Source organism: Palaemon carinicauda, chromosome 36, assembly GCF_036898095.1.
Source record: "Palaemon carinicauda isolate YSFRI2023 chromosome 36, ASM3689809v2, whole genome shotgun sequence".
Lineage (NCBI taxonomy): Eukaryota > Metazoa > Arthropoda > Malacostraca > Decapoda > Palaemonidae > Palaemon > Palaemon carinicauda.
The window spans coordinates 71708975-71731325 of NC_090760.1; the positions used below are offsets into that span (position 1 = coordinate 71708975).

Genomic DNA, 22351 nt, shown 5'->3' on the forward strand with positions numbered 1-22351 from the left:
CATGCTGATCCTTCGGGGTCTCGTGGTCGGGAAACTGCTGTTTCCAGTTTCCTGTTGCGATGACCCTTTGGGGTCTTGCAACCCAGGTTACGCTGAGCCCTCGGGCTCTCGTGCCTCTCGTCACGCTGATCCTTAGTGGTCTCGTGGCAAGGAAACTTCTGTTTCCCTTTGCATTGACCCTTCGGGTTCTCATAGCATGGAGTTCTCTCTTCATCGCGCGAATCCTAGAGGTTCACGCGATCACACTGAACTTGTTGGTTGTCGTGACCCTCGTCATCGAGGGTTTTAATCGCGTTCTGCGCTACCAACACTATGCTGAACCCCCGGGTTCTCGCAGCCTTCATTCTGTTATCCATCAAACATCAGTTGGTGATGAGGTTCCTCAAGGTCCTCGCCGCGTGGATTCTTATGGATCGCGCGACTGGGGTTTATGATCCACAGTTGCTCCCTCTTCTGGCTTTCCGCCTCTTGACCCAGCTCAGTCACGCGACAGAACAGCGTCGCACGACGCTTTGGAGCACTGGCGCTTGACGTTCCTATGTCTTGTTTGAGAGAGGGTTCTTCTGGTTTGCCATCTTCGTTAAACCAACCTCGCCTGTTCCCGGTGGTTACCCCATCCTCGGGCGAAGTACCATCTCCTTTTTGGCTGCAGAAGGTCGCCCCTTCCGGGGTAACCCACCTGCAAAGAGAGACACTTGTTAGTCTCCAGTCTCAAAGGCTTCCAATGCCTCAGAGACGTCAGTGGCTTACGCGACAATTGCCCAGACCCTATCCCTAAGGGTAGGCCTGTGCCAATCTTGCTTGCTGGGAAGCCTCCTACAGGCAAGAGGGTTGAGAAACCCGCCGAGGTTCCTAAACCCAAGGATCCATATTTTCCTAAGGACCTCCCCCGCAGTTCTTTGGGAGCCCGCAACCCCCCATGGCTTTGAGAATTATTCAATATAATGTGTCAGGCCGAGAAGGGGGTCATTCCCCGCTCCCAGTCCTTAGGAGGCACTTCAAGGATTCCTTTGTTGTCACCTCTTGTCCCTGGGGCTTCCCTCTCTGCTGATCCTAGGAGAAGTTTGGAGGATTCCGCTCCTGTGGGTCCTTTTTGGTAGGGCGAAACCTTTCTCCCCTTGCAAGAGGCCTCGGGAAGAGTGTTTTCAAGAACTCAAAGGTAGCCCTTTGCAGTTCAAGATGCCACAGGCTAAATCTAAGGGGAAAAGGAAGAGGATCCGTCCTTCGCCTCCCTTGGAAGACTGGGTAACTTGCTACAGGAACTCCTTTCTTCCCTTCCCATCGAGATAGTGCCTAAGGAGATACAACCTGTGACTAGGGGTGACGTGCTCCCTCTGGCGGCGGATTTCCATCCCGCCTGTAGACCAGCAGATTTTTCTAGGCCCTCGCTGATGGAGGAACGCCTGCCTCGGAGCAGGGAGCCAAATGCTTTATTTACCATCCATAAAACCTTGGCCAGGCTTCCCTCTTCGCTGCCCCTTAGGCCGCCGGAAACGAGCACTTCCTCAGCAGTTTCCCTGTCTCTGGTCTATCCTGATGACGACTGCAACCCACTCCGGGCTCCTATGGGTGAGAGTTTGGATGCATCCGATCCATCAATGGGCTACCAGATCCATCGGTAGCTCCTCTAGGTGGAAAAGAAATTGTCCTTGACCAGTTTTATGATACTCGGAAACCCCTAAGGGCCAGTGCAGCTCTGCCCTGGTCGAAGGGGTTGAGGAGTGCCAAGCAGAAGGCAGTATCCCAGGCAACTGGGTCCACCTCCTCTGTATGTGTTTCAGAGGAGGTACTAAAAGATCCTTGGGGAGTCTCTCCCTACCCTGCCTTTCGACCACTCCGTAGAGGCACTCTTGAGGGCTATGCCCTTCGAGAAGCTTACAGGACTTAGTTTCATTTTCGGCCTGGATGGTCGAGGTGATTCGTTCAGGGTATCGCGTCCCGTTCACTCTCTCACTCCCTCCACTGACTCTAGTGCTGGTTCCATCAAACTCCTATGCGAAGGGATCCGCACAGGAGTGTCCCCTCAGGGCAGAAGTCCAGACCATGTTGGAGAAGGGCGCTTTCCAAGAGGTTCTCGGCGGGTCCCCAGACTTTTACAGTCGACTCTTTTTTGTGAGAAAGGCGTCTGGAGGCAGTCATCGACCTCTCGGCTCTGAACAGGTTTGTCGAACAGACCCCGTTCAGAATGGAGACAGCCGGCAATGTCAGACAAGCGATAAGACTGCAGGACTCCCATTCTAGATCTGAAGGACACATACTTTCAGATCCCAATCCATCAGTCTTCCAGTAAGTATCTAAGATTCATGCTCAACCAGAAGCATTACCAGTTCAGGGTACTGTGTTTCAGTCATTCCACAGCACCCCAGGTCTTCCTGAAAGTGTTCGCCCGAGTGTCATCTTGTGCTCACAAGAGTCAGCATCCATCTCCGAAGATAGTTGGATGACTGGCTGATTCTGGCAGACTCGGAGGCGGTACTTCTCCGCCACTAAGAGCTTCTAAGATTTTGCAAGGATTTGGGGATCATGATAAACCTCAAGAAGTCTCATCTGCTTCCCTCTCAAGAATTGGTATATTTAGGCATGCGCATAGACACCCTAAGGCACAAAGCTTTCCCATCAGACAAAAGAATTCAGAGACTGAGGAAGATAGCATAGGTTTTCCTCAGATGGGAAGAGCTCCCGGCGCAGGCTTGGCTTCGACTTCTCGGTCACCTATCTTCTCTGACCCAACTGGTCCCCAACAGTCGCCTCAGAATGAGATCTCTCCAGTGGCGTCCAAAATCCTAGTGGAATCAGTCCAGCGATTCCAGGGATCATCCAGTCCACTTAGAGCTAGAGGAATGGACGGATCTCAGATAGTGACTGGCAGATCCAAACCTCTGCAAAGGGGTCAATCTCTTCGTCTCCCTCCCGGAATTGATGCTCTTTTCCGGTGCATCAAAAGAAGGGTGGGGGACCCACGTGCTGCACCACTACACCTCCGACCAATGGTCCAAATCAGAAAGGTACCAGCAGATAAATCTCTTGGAGATGAGGGCAGCCTTTCTGGCCCTCAAACAGTTCCACCAGGTCCCGGCAGGGCACTGTGTTGTTAATGAACGACCACACCACAGTAGTAGCTTATCTGAACAAACGGTGGTACCTTTTCGCAGCAGCTGTACCATCTTGCAGTAGAGATGCTCAGATGGGCAGAAGACAACTCGGTGACTATCAGTTCGCTTCATTCGGGCAAGCGGAATGTGCTAGCAGACAAGCTTAGTAGAGACACAGATAGTTGGCGCCAACTGGTCTTTGAATCCTATAATACCCAACAAAGTCCTGACTTTGTGGGGTTCACCGACTGTGGATCTGTTCGCAATGGCCCTGAATTTCAGGCTCCAGTTATACTGCTCCCCCATCTTGGATCCCCAAGCCATTTGGCAAGATGCTTTTCAACAACGGTGAATACACCTGGACGCTTATGCGTTGATCCCGTTCTGTCTGATGAGAAAAGTCTTCAACCAGGTACGAGGAAGCAACAACTTGCATATGACTCTTATAGCTCCGCTATGGCATCATGCAGAATGGTTCACAGACCTTCTGCAACTCCTCAAGGAGATCCTGAGGAGGCTCCCTCCACGGCATGACCTCCTTAAACAACCACATGCCAATATCTTCCACAAGACTGTAACTTAGCTTCGGCTTCATGCTTTGAGACTGTCAAGCAGCACCTTACACAGAGAAGCTTTTTGCACTAGTGGTGAAAAGAATGGCTGGACACCTCAGGAAATCCACAGAGGTAGTCTACCAGGCGAAGTGGTTAGTTTTCTGTGGTTGGTGTCGTGGAAAGTGTATCTCTCCCCTCAAGGCCTCTGTTCCAATTACAGTTAAGCCTCGTTATTTGCGATGGTAAGGTTACAGACACAGGTACGATAAGCGAATTTTTGCGAATAAATACTACTCTAGGGTATGCTAACTCCTAACCTAAAAAGTCACTGCCCCTTACCATGAGCGGGTGCATTTACAGTCGTCATCATCCCCTTACTGTTTTGTACAGCATAACAAAAGTTCCTATCTAGTAATACTGTACTGTAACCTAATATTCACTGATACTGTACTGTATATTACTGTAATATTACTACAGTACTGCTTAACTGTACTTATTGTAAGTGTTCTGTGTTTTCATTCAAGACTCTTAGCCTACGCCGCTACTCTAAAAGCATGACGCAACTTCTTATGTGTTGTCTCTTGCGCAGTATGTTATCTTTACTTTACTAAACAGAAATACAGCATATTTTATAAACTAAAAACTAATATCTCGATAATAATAGTTTCTTTTAAATAAACAAAAAACTGTGCATTAGATTACTTTTCAACAGCTGCGCTCTCTCTCTCTCTCTCTCTCTCTCTCTCTCTCTCTCTCTCTCTCTCTCTCTCTCTCTCTCTCTCTCTCTCTCTTTATTTTTTTTTTTTTTTTTTTTTTCTAAAATGAAATGCTTACATTACATATTTATCTGGGCCAAAACAAACCCTTTTAATAGTCTAATTACGCAAGTATTTTCTACTGTAGGAAAGAATCCCTGTAGGGATAAAAGAGAGGTCCATGAGATACGACTTACCTGCGCCCTAAATAACCAGCCAGGAAAGTCTCAAGTGGCTGGCTATCGACTATCCCATCTTCAAGTGGCTCTATTCACCTGAGGCATGAGTGGACTTGAAGTACCCATTAGGAATGCAAGTGTTTTTATAATGAAAATTCCAGAAATTTAATGGAAATTTTGAGTCCAAGGAAGTTGGTAGGCTTAATTTTTATTGTTTTATATATAAGGTATTTTTTGAACACTTGAATTTCCATAAATTCAATGGGGATGATTATTTTCACACGTCTAAGAGGTACCGGTAACATTCAGCTGAGAATCTCGTTAACAGGTTTATGTAACCTGCTGTAATATCTTTTGAATGATGGTGTTCTTGCGTCGTAACTGATGGATCTTCTTGGATGTGGTCTATGCAAGATTTTTTTTTTTTATACTTTTGTAGAAGGGATCTCTCTCTCTCTCTCTCTCTCTCTCTCTCTCTCTCTCTCTCTCTCTCTCTCTCTCTCTCTCTCTCTCTCTCTCTCTCTCTCTCTCTCTCTCTCTCTCTCTCTCTCTCTCTCTCAATAATGGTATATAATTATGAAATTCTACGGATTATTCAACTAAAGCAGAACACGAGTCTCTCTCTACCTGGACCCCACACAAGTCAGAAATTCATATTTTAGTCTTTTAAATTCAGATTATGGTCTTTTGAACCATTTTTAATTGAAAGCAGTTTTATTTAAAGGTTGTAAGGCCATTCATGAATGGCAGAGGCAAGGGATAGTGATAAGGCCTAGCAGGATTATGCCCTAGAGATAGACCATGTATACTTATGATCAGCACTTAAGCCCCCTCTCCACCCAAGCTAGGATCAGGGTGGGCCAGGTAATGGCTGCTGATGACTCAGTAGGTAGACTTGTAATCTCTCCCAAACCCCCCCCCCCCCCATTCTTAGCTCAAAAGGATGGTGGGTTACAGACACTAAAGAAACTATCGAGTTTAAGTGGGATTCAAACCCCCAGTCCAGCGATCCCCAGGCAGGGACGTTTCCAGTAGTCTTTTTAGTTTAAAAGCGGAATAGATCTTGTATCACAATTGTTGTTAGCCCATTGTGAATGCCATTTGTATTAGTGTTTTATTGGAGTTTAGTAAAGGGGTAATTAAGTGCTATCGTGTCTTCAATTTGATTCGTAATATACTTGCAAGGGAGAAATGTACAGTACTGTATTATAAAAAGGCTCAGTGTTAATGCTTCTCTGTTTCGTAAACCATATTTTCTGTTTGGAAATAAGAATGAAACCCCTCTAGTACAAAATTGTTGTTGATCATAATTCTTTGTACCTTACCAAATTTTATTAGATATATTTTAAAAGAGGTTTATATATATATATAATTTTTTTTTATTCAATGGTTGATTTTGATAAAAATAATTTTAAATTTGGAAATCATAACAAGAATGTTTTAGAAATACTTCAGCTGAATGTGAGAAAATCCACTAGTTACAAGTACTGTACTCTATTTGTTATCTATACTTTTTTTGGTGGTGAAATCCCCCTGAAGTGCCAGATTAAAATTGAAATTTTCATTAATATAACAGAGGAAAACTTATATTTTTAATCAAAGGAAACTCATTATAACTGTCTTGTTTTTGTCGAAATGATTCTTCATCAAAACTCAGACGTAGATTAATTTAGTCTTAGATCTCTATTCACAAAGTATTTTTATGGTCGTTTGTCGCCACTTCATAAATTTTGACTAAGGTGCTGTTAGATACATTTGCGAGGCAATGCATCCTTGTTCCCTTGGGAAGCATGACAAGTGCTAGCTTAGGTATCCACTACGTGCTGTTGTTGTTACTGGCTGCTTGACCTACTCTCACAACTTCCTTTCTTCTTCTCTATCAGGGAAAAATATGAAAATTCTTTTGTTGTTAAATACACTCACTTTGTTTGCTGGTTAATCTAATAATTGTTAATTTGTTTTTTTCCATTCAGTGATAGGTTATAGAATCCCTTCTATTTTGTTGTCACTCAGACTTCTCTTTAGCAAGGAAAAGAACGTTCAGTGTGACCAATCCTGTTAGTCTTCCAGTCTTGGTGAGGGTGTAAGGAAAATGTTTTAAAAGTTTTATGGATTCTTATGGATTTGGATGAAGATCGTAGCGTACGCTCGCATTTTCTATTTCCTTGCTGCTGTTTTTATAGGCTGTTTCTTTTGTAAATGAAAGCAGTTTACCTCGAGTAAGTAATCAAATTCATTAGTATTAATTGATGTGTATGGCACTTGCTTTACTTTTCGTTATATCATTATTATTATTATTACAATATAACTAATACTACTAGCTGAGCCACAACCCAAATTAGAAAAGCAGGATGCTATAAGCCCAAGGGCTCCAACAGGGAAAGTAACCCAGTGAGGAAAAGTAGCAAGGAGATAAATAAAACTAAATATGCGAAGTAATGGATAAAAGATATAGAATATCCTGAGATCAGCAAAGTTGAAATAGATTAGTGATGTATAAACAATGAAGAGAGACCTATGTCAGCCTGTTTAACATATAAAAAAACATTCACTGCAAGACTGAACTCCTGAAGTTCCACTGATTCAACTGCCTGATTAGGAAGTGGTCTTTGTTACTGAATAACCCAAGAGACCATTCTGTTCATCAGATTTCGCCGGTCGTCTCTATCTTGAGCTTTTAATTCAGTACTTCTCCATCCATCATCTACTTCATGCTTCATAGCCCTCAGCTATGTAGGCCTGGGTCTTCCAACTCTTCTAGTGCCTTGTGGAGCCCAGCTGAATATTTGGTGAACTGATTTATCTTGGGGAGTGTGAAGAGCATGCCCTAACCATCTCCATCTAACCCTCACCATGATTTTATAAAATACGGTCAATTTGCTAATGAGTTTTGTATAGTCGAGATCAAAGTGATTTGCTGGCTAAGATTTTAGAACTGTTGATCACCACAATATGTGCCTTTATAGGGATCTAAATACCATGTACAGTTGATATGTATTCACACCAACTATGGGAAATATAGTATTATTTGTAGAGTCCTTTAGACCAAAACCAAAAACACCCTTCAATTTCTTGCCCTGCAATAATCCGACAATTTACATATCTTACAATTACATTAGTTTGCTTACATAAATTTACGTAGCAGGTCTTGATTTGTAATCCTAGCTTATACTTATCTAATTCACAAGATGCCATATTTAATACAAAACTACAAAAAACATTTTACACCAATTATGGATCTGTTCTTTAACCAAAGTATGTCGATTATTTAATTTCATAAAAAGATTCATTCTTGTTGGTAAACAAGTCTTGCATATACAATAAATTCCTGAGTTGCTTTTATTATCAATAAATTCATACTTCATATGCAAAGATAATTTCTACAAGTGTCTGTGCACAAAGCACAAATTTGAAATTATATTTTACATATGTTAATATCCCAGTGGTTGACGCAATCTCTCAAGTTGCATCCCATTTATATTCATCTTTACATTTGTAAATTTACTCCAAGGAGAATGTATGCTCTGTGCATTCACAGAGTAATAATTTGAAGGAACCTGGCACGAGCATTTAAGTTTCCCTTTGTGTTTTTGCGGTACCTAAAAGAACCATAGTCTACTCATTGTCATTATTACTTGCTAGGCTGTAACCTGAATTGGAAAATCAGGGTGCTGTAAGCCCTGGGGCTCCAACAGAAAAATAACCCAGTTAGGAAAGGAAATAGATAGACTACAAAAGCAGTAATGAACAATATAATATATATTAAGAACAGACTACTACTACTTCTTTGTCTGCATCTTTTCCCACTTCTGTGTGGGGTCGATGTTTCTGTTCAGCTTTCTCCATCTACCTCTGGTCTCCCTCTCCTTCTCGTTCCCTGTTCCTCCATTTCCATCACTCCTTCCAATATACTGTTCATTTCTTCTCATAACATGACCATACCACCCCAGTCTGCTTTCTTGGATCTTATCTGATGATATTAGACTGAGGTGGTATGGTCATGTCATGAGAAGAGATGAACAGTATACTGCACTACAACTGTTCAGTGGCTATTTTCCACTTGGTAAGGGTAGAAGAGAGACTCGGCTAAAGTTCTTCTAGGAGAAGGACACTCCTCTCTATCTTATTTCTTTTCCTTCTGGTTTTCAAAGTTTATACAGTATACTGTAGTTTATAGATGAAAGATCTATTTTATTGTTGTTACCATATTAAGAACTTCCATCTATAAACTACAGTATACTGTATAAACTTTGAAAACCGGAAGGAAAAGAAATAAGATAGAAAGGAGAAAGACCGTGGTACAGAGGCTATGGCACTACCCAAGACTAGAGAACAATGGTTTGATGTTGGAGTGTCATTCTCCTGGAACTGCTTACTTTAGCTTGAAAGTCTCTTCTACCTTTACCAAGTGGAAAATAGCCACTGAACAGTTGTAGTGCAGTAGTTATCTTCTTGTTCTATCTCTAGTTTGGTGTTATGTAGTGCACACTATTTGACCCACATTAAGCCACTCGCGGTCAATTTTGTAGAAGCCCTCATTCATTCATTTAGGGTTATTGTAACCTATTGGGAATGTATGGCAATCTGCTGGACTAGGGTTCGAGATCTACTCAAGCTCGATAGCTTCTTGTAGTGTCTGCAACCTCGCCATTTTTGTGAGCTAGGGATTGGGGGTCTACCTGCTAAGTTATCAGCAGCCATTGCCTGGCCCTCCTTGGTCTCAATTTGGATGGATAGGGGCCATAGGCAGTGCTCATATGCATATATGGTCAGTCTCTATGGCATTGTCACTGTCCCTTGCCTCTGCCATTCTTGGGTAACCTTTAAACCTTACACCAAGTGCGAAAAGAAGACATGAATATTAAAACCAGGAAATGGGAGGTTAATGAGATTACTGTACTACAGAAGAGACTGTGGATTACCTCAGACTCTTAAACCCAAGTCTAAGCTGTTTAGCATCGATATACTTTGCTGTACTTTGTGGCTATTATTAGAACGTTCTTTTTCTTTATGAAATTTTAAAATCTAAGTTTAATTTTTTCTCTTATCTTTATTATATGATTATTTTTTTAATCATTAGATTTATTATGTATTAGTTTATCTTTCCTATATTTAGTTGGTCAGTTCTGCAGGAATCAAGCTTTGACTCATTGGACTGGAAAGTCTCCTCATAGTAGTAATAAATAATTTTTACAATGTACTGTACCATCCCGGACAAAAGTCTCTGGATTAGACATTATTGTAGCAGATGAAACACATTCTGAATGATCCCATGTAGACCAGATGAATATTCCATTTCTCATTTTCTTTTAAATGGCTTTATATTGAATTACCCTAATCTGTTTCAATGGGCAAGATGAAGACATCGGTGTTTTAAGGAAATATTCTAGTCTAGAGGGGGCCACGCAAAGCAAGTTTTATGTGATATGGTGACTTCTAGTCCCGAGAGTTCTGTATGGGATGGTACATGCAGCCTGCAGTTATTTTTTTTTGCTTTTTACCCATTCCCTCTGGTCTTTTGTAATCTAGAAGTCCAGCTTCTTTGACCTTGTCCTGTTCCAGTTATTGTCTTGCATTGAAAAATTCAGTATAGATTTTCCTTTAGTTTACAATCTTAACTTGTATAGAATACCGGTACTTTGTATATCCACGTGTGTTTTCTTGTGTTCTCATTTAGTCTTGTTGTTGCTACATATAGAGCAGCCGTCTTTCAACAGTGGGTCCCTACATGCAGAATGGAGATTCCTCGGTCATTATTGTGGGTTTTTCTTACATTACCATGACTGTTTTATATGGTGCTTTACATTGGTATGCAAATACTATAGCATTTGATGACATGGTTTTCTTAAAAATCGGATGCTAATTTCATTGGGACTTGTTTTAAAGGAATAAAAGTTTTAAAAGCTACTCATGAATGGCAGAGGCAAGGGATAGTGACAATGCCCTAACTAGCTTGACAATACCCTAGAGACTGACCATATATACATACGATCAGTATGCAAGCCCCCTCTTCTGAGGGCCAGGCAATGACTGCTGATGACTCAGCGTGTCGACCTATAGGTTCCCCCCAAACCCCATCCTTACTTTGCAAGGATGGGGAGGTTGCAGACACTTACTAATGACTATCAAGCTTGATTAGGACTCAAATCCCAGTCCGGCAGATCACAGGCAGAGACTTTTCCAATATGGTTGAAAGGTGCGAAATATTAGGTTTGCGATGCGATTGATAGAGCTTTTGAAGAACTTTTGAAGAGTCATACCTAATGGAGGAGTTTTGTTGTTGATTTGTGTTCAAATACACAGTTGATCTTGTCTCTCCTTCCAAATTATCTATAATATAGACTATAATGCAAGTGTTGCAGTATTTAATAGCTCTTGTGACTCTTTATTAGGTTATATATGAATTTTAGGTATTAAACTATTGCATTTAGTATACTATACAGAAAAAATTCCTGAACAGCATATGATGTATATTTCATGCTTTAGTTCATAATATTTTATTAGTTTTAAAACTTAGATAAGGCAAAAACCATATGCTAGTATTAAACAGTATCTTTAACTTCCTCCAATGTGGATTAAAAGTTGCCCTTTCCTTTAGTTCTTTCTGGTAAATTTATCACACCAATCCATAATAGTTTCTTTATAGATTAATGAATTCTAGGAGGACACTCCAAAATCAAACCATTGTTCTCTAGTCTTGGGTAGTGCCATAGCCTCTGTACCATGATCTTCTACTGTCTAGGGGTAGAGTTCTCTTGCTTGAGGGAACACTTGGGCTCACTATTCTATCTAATTTCTTTTCCTCTTGTTTTATTAAAGTTTTTTTTTATAGAATATATAGGAAATATTTATTTTAATGTTGTTACTGTTCTAAGAATATTTTATTTTTCCTTGATTCCTTTCCTCACTGAGCTATTTTCCCTATTGGTCCCCCTGGGCTTCTAGCATCCTGCTTTTCCAACTAGGGTTGTAGCTTAGCAAGTAATAATAATGATGATGATGATAATGATAATAATAATGATAATAATAATGATAATAATAATAATAATAATAATAATGAGTGAAGTTATCTCTAAAAAAAAAACATCTTGATATGGTTGTCAGATGTGAGAATAAAACAACAAATACATCAACAGCTAAACATCTAATCTTAAAATAAAATTTCCCGATTCTCAAATTTTTGTCCGTTTTCAAATCTTTTCAGGTAAATGTTTCTTACAAATTTAAGATCAACTAGAATTCCTATTGGGTTATTTGTCAGGCAGGGAGGAAGTTATGTTGGGGAAATATATTTTGATATGATAAGACTTTTATAGAAGTTTGAACAACAAACATCCAGTGTTGTATCCTCTTTTAAAGGATATAGTGTGTGTGTGTGTGTGTGTGTGTGTCTCCTATTCAGTGGTTTAAGAGTTTTTGTCTTTGAAAGATGTGTTACTATTTAGTCATCGTGAAAGATCAAGTTGACATTTTAGTATAGCTTGAAAAGTACTTCCCAAAAAAGTATATTATAATTTTCTGTATGCTTCCAGAAGTATTTAATGTAAGTAGGCATGTACATTGCATATTTATTATTATTATTATTACTACTACCACTACTACTACTACTACTACTTTCTAAGCTACAATACTAGTTGGAAAAGCAGGATGCTATAAGCCCAGGGGCTCCAACAGGGAATAATAGCCAGGTGAGGAAAGGAAATAAAGAAAAACTACGAGAAGTTTAAAAATAATAACATTGAAATAAATCCTTAATATATAAACTGTAAAAACTTCGAAATAACAAGAGGAAAAAGAAACAAGATAGAAGAGTATTCCTGAGTGTACAGAAAGTACTTGATAGATTCCAAGGAACTGTTTGTAAGGTAAAGTTTGTTGAATATTGGCCAAAGTTAGGCTTCACATAACTCATATACCTACAATTTTTAGCCTTAAAGGTCAACAAATAGTCGTGTTTCATATAGCAAATTTCCGTCATGCTTACTGCATTAAATTATTTAATATTGTTTTGTTACAGAATTTGATTGAGCTTTTGATGCAATATCTGAGGTTTATTTCAGTTGAATTTGTGTTGGTATGCCCGAATGTTTGTAGGTTGTGGACCTGTATTGTTATTGGATTTATAAGTATGTAAGCACATTTTGTTAATTATGAATGAATACATTAAAATTAGAGGCATACATTGACGTAAAAAGACAATTACTTTTCTGTATAGATAAAAACTTATTTACTACCAAGGCTTTCTCATTCATGTTTTGGATGTAATGAAATACTGTATCCTATTAGCTGAAATACAGGCCGTCATGTTTAGTTTACTATCCAGGATATTGTATTCTTTGGTAGTACTAAAACGAGTTATTAGATGTAGAAAAAACATATGATGCGACCAAGGAGTTTTTGGCGTAGAAAGGAAAGAATTGAAGTTGGACATTGGAGACAGAGCTAATGAGTAATGGTAGAGAAGGACATGAAGAAGCAAACATTCAAATGGAAGATAGTACAGTCCTAAAGCAGGTGAGATAGAGGGAAAGAAGCTTGGCAAAAATATAGAGAAGTAACTGCAGTGGTTTTCGACAAGAAAATACAGTAAGACGCAAAATAAAGATCTCTAATACAGTTATCAGAGCTATACTATTATATGGGCACTTTGGTGGAAGGGGGAGCGATTGCGGAGATAGCTTGCTGGAGTATCGCTATTGAAAATGAGGGAGAGTCAAGATATAAGGACACTCCAAAATCAAACCATTGTTCTCTGGTCTTGGGTAGTGACATGCCTCTGTACCATGGCCTTCCACTATCTTGGATTAGAGTTCTCTTGTTCTAGGGTACATTCAGGCAAGCTGTTCTGTCTTAATTATCTTCCTTTTGTTTTTTTAAGTTTTTATAGTTTATATATGAAAGATCTAATTTAATGTTGTTACTGTTCTTAAAATATTTTATTTTGATTTTATTCTTTTCTTGTAATGTATTCATTTTCTTGTTTCCTTTCCATCCTGGACTATTCCCTGTTGGAGCCCTTGGGCTTATAGCATCTTGCTTTTCCAACTAGGCTTGTAGCTTAGCTTCTAATAAGGCTAGAGAAGCTTTTCTTAGATGTTAAGACCATGTAATAGGAAGGGAGTAGGTGGAACCAATCGAGATAGCTAAGAAAACATCAGTGATGTGAAGTAGGAGCATGTGGCGTCATCGTATCATGTGTATGGATATGGGTTTGGTGGGACTGGGGGAATTAGATGCAAGGAATAGAAATAGATGAAGAAAATCAACTCTAGCGGCCAACCTGCTATACAGTGGCACTAATAAAGTCAAAAGTAGGAGGATGAGTTTTGAGTGGGATAAGTTGATGTAACAAATCTAGAACCTGATAGTGACCAGATACAGTGATTTCCTGTGATGAATAAATGATTGTTTCAAGTCCTTTAGTTTCTTAATCCTGGTTTTGGAAGATATCTGAAATATGAGATTTTCCATCTGTGCAATAAGGATTGAAACTTCGTTATAATATTCTATGATGCTACAGTTCTTTGGAAGTCATCGATTGAGTTCTGCTTATAGGGCATTGTATGATTTGATACTTAAATATAGTTTATAATTTAAAATGTGTATGATGCTGCTTTTATTAATTATATATTTATTATTTTTTAGTAATGCTGTGCTGTGATGTTTGCGTATTTACTAATAACCGACTTGCCTCTTCCAGGGTTGCGGTGGTGTGTGGTGATGCCACCGCCACCGCCCCCACCTGCTCCCGGTGGGCTGGGCCCCCGTGCCCCACCCCCTCCCCGTCTGCCAGCTGCCAAAGTCGGTGGTGGTGGGGGGGCAAATGATATTAATGCACTTCTGTCGGATATTAGGGGCGGCGCCAGACTTAAGAAAACCGTTACAAATGACCGTTCGGCTCCTGTCATCGACGGTAAGTTTCTCTCATTTTTCTAGCGATAGTAAAGGCAGGCCTTTGGGCGAAGGGTTTAGGTTTGCACGTAATTAACTTCCAGGAATTAGATGCCATCCGTGTGGTTATTATTTACTCTTGTTTGTGTGGAAAAAGCCATGAACAATTTATGAAATACTATACGTCCATTCAACTGATAAACTATCCAAGAGATGAATATTGTATAGTGCAAAGGTGAATTTCTAAAATAGCAGTCAAAGTAAAGTGTCAAGACTCATTGGTGTCATTTAGTCACCAGATAACTCCCCAGCATTAACTTTGTTAATACTAGTAAGAAGAAAGTTCCAGTGTTGTCATGAAGGGTCAGTTGAACAACGTTACTCTTCAATGGAATACCCGACACTTAAGTTGTTGCTCTGCGAAGCAATAGCACAGTGATATAGGTTGGAGTGTACTGATATTAGTAAGTACTGTATGTTAGTATATATTCGTTTGCCTCACAACATATTGTGCCTGATAAAAGATCTAACAGTTTGAACTTTAAAATTTGAAGGAATACTGTACTATAAATTGATGGTCAATGAAACTGAAACTACTGTCAACCTATATTTACGTTCACGATATTATCCCACTGATATGACCATTCACTTTCACAGAATTACCTATACCTTTTGTACATTTACTCTGCTTTCTCCACACACATCTACAACGTATCTTTCCACCGCTTTTGATTCTTTTTTCACAATTTCATTTACCTTCTCTTTTCTAACATTCGTTCGTCATTTTCATCTAATTAATCATTCTAAACCCCTTTCTTATCCCTCATTCCACGTATTCCCATAACTATTTTTTCATTCCTTCTCGCATCCCCCAAATTCATTGATTTCGGTAATTTATTTGAATTAGCATAGATGTGGCAAAGGAAGTGTACAAGAAGGGGCTTGACTACCCCCCCCCCCTCCTTGTCTCGTCTCTGTCATGTTTCGTCCTTCTCTCTCCCTGTGGTTTCCCTTAACTGTATCCATTAATAATGCATGTAATATTCACATTTTAGTATCGATTTAATAATTAAAAACAGCAAATTATAATGTTATGCATTATTTACATTCAAATCAGCTGATCAACCCTGCCTAGTTCGTCGTCAACTTCAATTTTCGGATCGAATAACTACCAAAGGATATTTTATATTTACTTAAACTATTTTTACTTGATCTATCATTTTCAAATTAGCATATTAATTCCAATAGTTTTATTGGAAATGCTTCTCTCATATTTTATTTACTTGTACTGTGAGTTGAATCGCATAATGGTAACCGGAGTTTCATTCATTTTGCCGATGCATGATATTTTATAGCTTTTAGCTCTGAAACAAAGATTTCATTTATTACACACACACACACACACACACACACACACACACACACACACAGAGCGAGCTAGCTAGCTAGCTAGCTGTTGAAAAGTAATCAAAATCACAGTTTTTGTTTATTTATTTAAAAGCAACAATTATTATTGAGATAGCGGCATAGGCTACGAGTCTTGAATGAAAACACCGAACACTTACAGTAAGTAAAGTTGACCCTTTTACCCCCAAAGGATGTACTGGTACGTTTCACAAGACTCATTCCTTTACCCCCATGGACGTACCGGTACATCCTTGCAAAAAACTATTTAAATTTTTTTTTTTGCATATATTTGATAATTTTTTTGAGAAACTTCAGGCATTTTCCAAGAGAATGAGACCAACCTGACCTCTCTATGATGAAAATTAAGGCTGTTAGAGCAATTTAAAAAAAATATACTGCAAAATGTGCTTGAAAAAAAATAACCCCTGGGGGTTAAGGGTTGGAAATTTCCAAGTATCCTGGGGGTAAAAGGATTAAGCTTAATTGAAGTAATATTACTGTACATATATGACAGTAATATACTGTACACTACAGTATCAGTGAGTATTAGGTTACAGTACAGTTTTACAAGATAGGAACAACTTTTGTTATACACTAAGGGGATGATGACGACTAGATAAACCTACCTTAGCACAGTACTGTACTGTAACCTTATGGATAGTATTTACTGTGTTAAACATCAGCTCGGGCTCCCGCTTGTGACAAGCGGCAGTGACTTTTTAGGTTAGGAGGTAGCCCACCCTAGTGTAGTATTTATTCGTGAAAATTCACTTATCGCGCCTGTGTCTGTAACCTAACTATTGCGAATAACGAGGCTTGACTGTATACTTTTGATCCTTGAGCCGAGCAGATCGCCATGAAGGGATACAGTTTTGATTCTATTGGCCATGTGAACGCAAGAGTTTTTGTTCCTGTCCAGAGGGAATAATGGATTTTGACTGCTGGGTCATTGTGTGACAGCTGTTGCAGGCTAGTCTTCCCTAAAGCAACGATCATCTGTAAAGGGTGGGTTATACTCTGTCCTCCTCCTCCTCCTCCTCCTCTGCCTCTACTGCCTTGAGGAAAAACTCGCAAGTCTAGCTCTGTCAGCATCCGCCCGGTCACCTGTCGCATGGTTCTGAGAGTTTGAGACACCATTTGCCTTTGTACTTTAGGGCATGCCCCACAGACCCCTAGATCATTTTCCTTGTACCCGGTGTTCGCTGCTCAGTATTTATATAAATCTCTTAGGAGAAAAGTATGCTTCTTGTCTGAGATAATGCGATCATCATAAGTCATAGGGAAAGGAAAAATGACTGTCTGTTCTACCTCTCTTGTTCATCTCTTCAGAGGATGAAGCAGCCACAACAGTTACATGCTGGTCAGTTAGGCATCAGAGAGCCTTTCTAGGTGACTGTGGTCTGCTCAGAAGCCACTCCTCCATCCTACTTGAAAGGGGAAGGATGGGTTGCCTTTTCTTTTGCGTGTCTGAACATGTCCCCCGACAATTTAAAATGTTGTTATTCTTATATAAAGACAGATTTTTCCGTAACCTAGGACTAGAGTCCTGTTAAGGCTTCAAGGCTTTTGCATCCTGCGATTAGCTCTCAGGATATTGAAGTTACCATAAGGGACCAGGAAGGATGACATGTCCGGGAAAGATAAGAGCCTCCCCACTTATGGTCGAGTGTCCATGCGTTTTATAATTGTAGGAGCAAAACCACAGTTTTTTTTTTATTCCCAATTATACAAACCAGAGACCTTTTTAGTTACACTTAAAACCTCGACCACCAAGCGAAGTCCCCGAGCCAAAGGTCAGGAGGGGACCCGCTAACTACTCCACCTAATTTGTTAGGAAATTTGATGATTGTTCCAGGTCACGTGGAAGACATTCTCTATCTAAGGAATCGAGTTTGTATATGTATACTGTAGCTAGGAAAAATACAAATTAGTGTTTCAAAAAAATTGGACACACACACACTCTCTCTCTCTCTCTCCTCTCTCTCTCTCTCTCCTCTCTCTCTCTCTCTCTCTTGCATATACATATACAAAAATGGTGTATATTTGTATATTTGTGTATATATATGTATATATATATATATATATAGGATAGCTTGTTAATACAAAGTCTTGCTACAGACTAACATGAGGAAATTTTGGCATACCTGAAAACATTTGAAATATTTCAGGCAGATTCTCTCTCTCTCTCTCTCTCTCTCTCCTCTCTCTCTCTCATTTTTTTTTACAGGTGTAATTTTAAGTCCCTAGCATACACAGATGGAATTCATTGTGGTGTAAATAACTAGTTTTAGCCTGAATATATTTAATGACTGCAAATCATCAGCTGAAGAAATCTCCCAATGACCTTGTTGAAAGATTGTCAGGCATATTATACTGTTTAGTCACTCTTGGAGGCAACTAGTCTGACAGGAACAGCCTTGGTGTAAACACAGCCATTGTGAATAAGTGAATTATAGTGCTTTTCTATATGTTCACGTATATTGTCTGCATTTGTAATTATTTTTTTTTTTATTGAACTTCTGTACAACCTTTTAATTTGTGATAGATTTTGTTTATATTTTGAAGTATCATGAAATTTTTGGAGGAATGGGAAATCTAAATCTACAGAAAAATCTAGATTTATGATTTTTGTCGTGATGATAATTGGGTAATTTTTTTTTTTATATAAGATGTTACAGGAAAGAAAATTGAAATTCCAAAGTTATGTTAGTAATAAAAGGGAAGTTCCTAGGTTATTCATCAGGTATGATAAGATATTAATATACTGTATTATCTTTTCACTTTACATTTTTTTTTTTTTATTAAGTCCTTCAGGCCACAGGTACAGAAGCCTTGCTGCGTGAGTGAGCAGCCCTTTTAAAACCCCACAGTACATTACTTTCATGATAATGATGTAACCTGCTTATGGAACTAATTAGCTTCTAATTAAGTTTTAAATATAGCTATGACCAAAGAAAGTGTCGAATTTAGTAATTTGATTTGTCACAGTTTGTTGGACTTGTTGCATTGAAGTTTAAACTTTCAATTAATTTTTTTTATAATACCTTATTTCATTTTGGTTGTAGTCCAACAGTTCCCTTGATTCCAAACTTATTAGAATGGCATAAAGTGACTTTTTTTTTGATTACTGCTACCAATATTATGGTCGAAATCACTTATCACAATGCCGTAGTTGACCAGAGAAATTTATTTAGTATTAACCCTTTTACCCCCAGGCTATTTGGAAATTTCCAATCCTTAACCCCCTAGGGGTTATTTTTTTCCCAGCACATTTTGCAGTATATTTTTTTTAAATTGCTCTAACAGCCTTAATTTTTGTCATAGAGAGGTCAGGTTGGTCTCATTCTCTTGGAAAATGCCTGAATTTTCTCAAGAAATTATAAAAAATATGAAAAACAAAAAAAAAAATTATGGCATTTCTTTGCAAGGACGTACCGGTACGTCCATGGGGGTAAAGGGATGGCTTTTGTAAAACGTACCAGTACGTCCTTTGGGGGTAAAAGGGTTATTTAGTATTAAAATTGGGAGAATTCCAAAGCTAGGCAGTGCAGAGAAAGAAATGGCTGTAGAAATGAGCACTCTGACAATGTTTGGCTTCCACATAGTAGATGTAGAAAGTTCCATATAATTTGCATGAATATAACTAAAGAACTTAATATTTCTTTTTACAGGTAAAAGTAAACCTTCCACTAATGGAGGATCTTATGGAGGAGGCGGAGGAGGAGGAGGGGGTGGGATGATGAACGGAGGTGTCCCCCAGCTAGGCGGGTTGTTCGCTGGAGGAATGCCCAAGTTGAAACCCACGGGGAGAGGATTCAGCAGTACAAATTCTTGTGAGTCCCTTTTGTTTATTGGTTAGATTTCTGTACCCCCTTACCATGGTCTTCCACAGTCTTGAGGTAGAGCCCTCTTGCTTGAGAGTACATGCAGGCACACTATTGTATCTTATTTCTCTTCCTCTGGTTTTTTTTTTTTATGTATGAAAGATCTATTTTAATGTTGTTACTGTTCTTAGAATGTTTTTTAAATTATTCATTACTTCTCTTGAAGTTTGTCCTTATTTTCTTTCCTCACTGGGCTATTTTTCCCGGATGGAGCCCTTAGCCTTATAGCATCCTGCTTATTCAACTAGGCTTGTAGCTTAGTATTAATGATGATGATAATAGTGTATCCTTATATATTTGGAGCCTCACTTGATAAATATTATTAGTATATAATAAAAGTGAAGATTGAGTGTTATGTAAAACTTTTAAAGGTTGTTCCCACAGGGGAAAATAATATTGTGAATGGTACTAGTAAATCATTCTCTGGTTTTTTAGAATTTGGTTTCAGTATATTTATAACAGTTCATTAATGAGGCTTGAACAAAAGTGGCAAAATTCTAACTGTACAAGTTATATAATCCATTGTTCAATAAGAATCATTTTGTTGCGATGTGGCCTCTTATTCGTCTTTCCTAAGATTTATAGTTGTTCCGTAACCGAAATACAAACCACGCTATTTACAAAGGGTTTACTTTTAGCGCAGCTGAAATGACGAGCCAATAGTTTTTAACGAGGGTTAATTACCCCCGCGCTAGTTAGCGGGGGGTGGGGAAGGGTAGCTTGCTACCCCTCCCCCCTCCACACACCGGTGACTTGCTTCACTTCACTTTTGGCTCGGCGGTGATCAGACGTGTCTGTTCATCGCCTTCGTGACAGCCTTTAATTTTCTTCTTTTTCTTTACAGCTTGTGTGATTGGTTGGAAGTTGACCTTCAGTTATTTTCTTTTATTTAATATGCGGACATGCCCTGGAGTTGCCGGCCGTCCTTGTGGGACTTTCATGTCGGACGTGATTACGGATCCTCACACCCTCTGCCCTCAATGTCGGGGCCGACGGTGCGACCAGGATAACATGTGCTGTGAGTGCAGGGAGTGGTCTGCCTCCCAGTGGGAGAGGTTTGGCCGTCGGCGTAAGAAGAAGTCCAAGAGAGACCGTTCTCCTCCGGGGTTAGCCTTGAAGGAGGAAGGTTCTCGGGACTCTTCTTCCGCCGCCCAAACCTCCTCCGAAGCTCCCCCTCGTCCGCCTCCTAAGGAGAGTCGTCCGAGTGGGAGCGCAGGCCCTTGTTCTGTTTCCCTACCTTCGGTGGGGGGAGAGGGCGTCGCCTCCCATAGCGAGGCGGTTCCCCCTCCTCCTCCGGGGGAGGTTATTGATAATAATACTTTATCCAGTGATGATCTGTTGCAGATTTGGTCGTCCCTGGGGCTTAAGGGCTTGCCCTCCAGGGTCGCTCTTATTGACCTTGTCTCGTTGGGGGCCGCTGTTAAACAGTCGCCGGTGGTAGCGGAGGTAGACCCTCTGTCTATTGTCGACGTCGTGGTGACAGAGGCCTCCGACGTGGCTGGGCCTTCCGACGCAGGTGCTGTTGCTGGTGATGGTGCTCTAGGCTCTCCTCCTCCTTCCGTGCATCCTTCGAAGGGGGAAGTGAGTCCTTCGGTCTCGACTGCTGCCCAGCTTCCTTCTGAGGGAAATGTTTTGAAGGAGACTCCCCTTCGGAGGACCGATGGTCCCGACGATCTCCCCCGAGGCCGCCTCCGCCGTAAGGCTCACCGCCCTCTACGCCACAAGGGCCTCCCTTCCCCTTACAGGGGGACTAAGAGGCGCCTTTTTGGGTCTTCGTCCTCCGGGGGGGACTCTCCTCGTCAGCCTCAACCGACTACTCCACCCTCCTTGAACCTCTCTGCGGACCGCTCTCCATCTCCTGCCGGATCTTCGTCTTCTGGAGAACTCGTCACCCGACGGGCAACGGTCCCTTCGGGGCTAAGGGATTCTTCCCTTACGCGAGCAGGGCCAGCGCACAAGCGCTCTCCTGCTCGCCAGCGATCTCCTGCTCGCCAGCGATCTCCTGCTCGTCGACGATCTCCTGCTCGCCAAGACTCTCCTGCTCGCCGACGCTCACCTGCTCGTCGGCTCTCTCCTGAGGTTCGCCCCCCTCGCCAGCGCTCTCCTGCTCGTCAGCTCTCTTCCGAGCGTCAGCGCTCATTTGAGGACCATCGCCCTGCGGTCTCTGACCACCCTTTAGTTCCTGCTGAACTCCCTGCTCACCATCGTGTGTCAGAAACACATGTTCGCCAACGCGCCAGCGATCTTCCCGTTCCTGCTCGTGAACCTATCCTCTCACAGGACACGCGTCGACCTTCTGCTCGCCAGCGATCACCTGCTCGCCAGCGATCACCAGCTCGCCAGCGATCACCAGCTCGCCAGCGATCACCAGCTCGCCAGCGATCACCAGTTCGCCAGCGATCACCTTCACATGCTGCCCGCCATCGCACGAACCTGCATGATCGCCCGCTTACGCATGCTGCTCCTCATCGCAATACCCTGAACGATCGCCCTCCTGCGGATGCTGATCACCATCGCACAACCCTGCACGATCGCCCGCTTACGCATGCTGCTCGCCATCGCACAACCCTGCACGATCGCCCGCTTTCG

The 22351-nt window shown here is 40.9% G+C and overlaps 1 protein-coding gene across 3 annotated transcripts in view; it reads left to right on the forward strand.

The window, feature by feature from the left end:
- LOC137628900 (WAS/WASL-interacting protein family member 1-like) overlaps positions 1 to 22351 on the forward strand; it is a 69204-nt gene that overhangs the window by 11927 nt on the left and 34926 nt on the right. For all 3 annotated transcript variants that reach the window (XM_068360164.1, XM_068360163.1, XM_068360165.1), the window contains 2 exons: positions 14281 to 14493; positions 19550 to 19711. In XM_068360164.1, the coding sequence (XP_068216265.1) occupies positions 14301 to 14493; positions 19550 to 19711 (355 nt within the window). In that variant the 5' untranslated portion in view covers positions 14281 to 14300. The remainder of the gene's footprint in view (positions 1 to 14280; positions 14494 to 19549; positions 19712 to 22351) is intronic.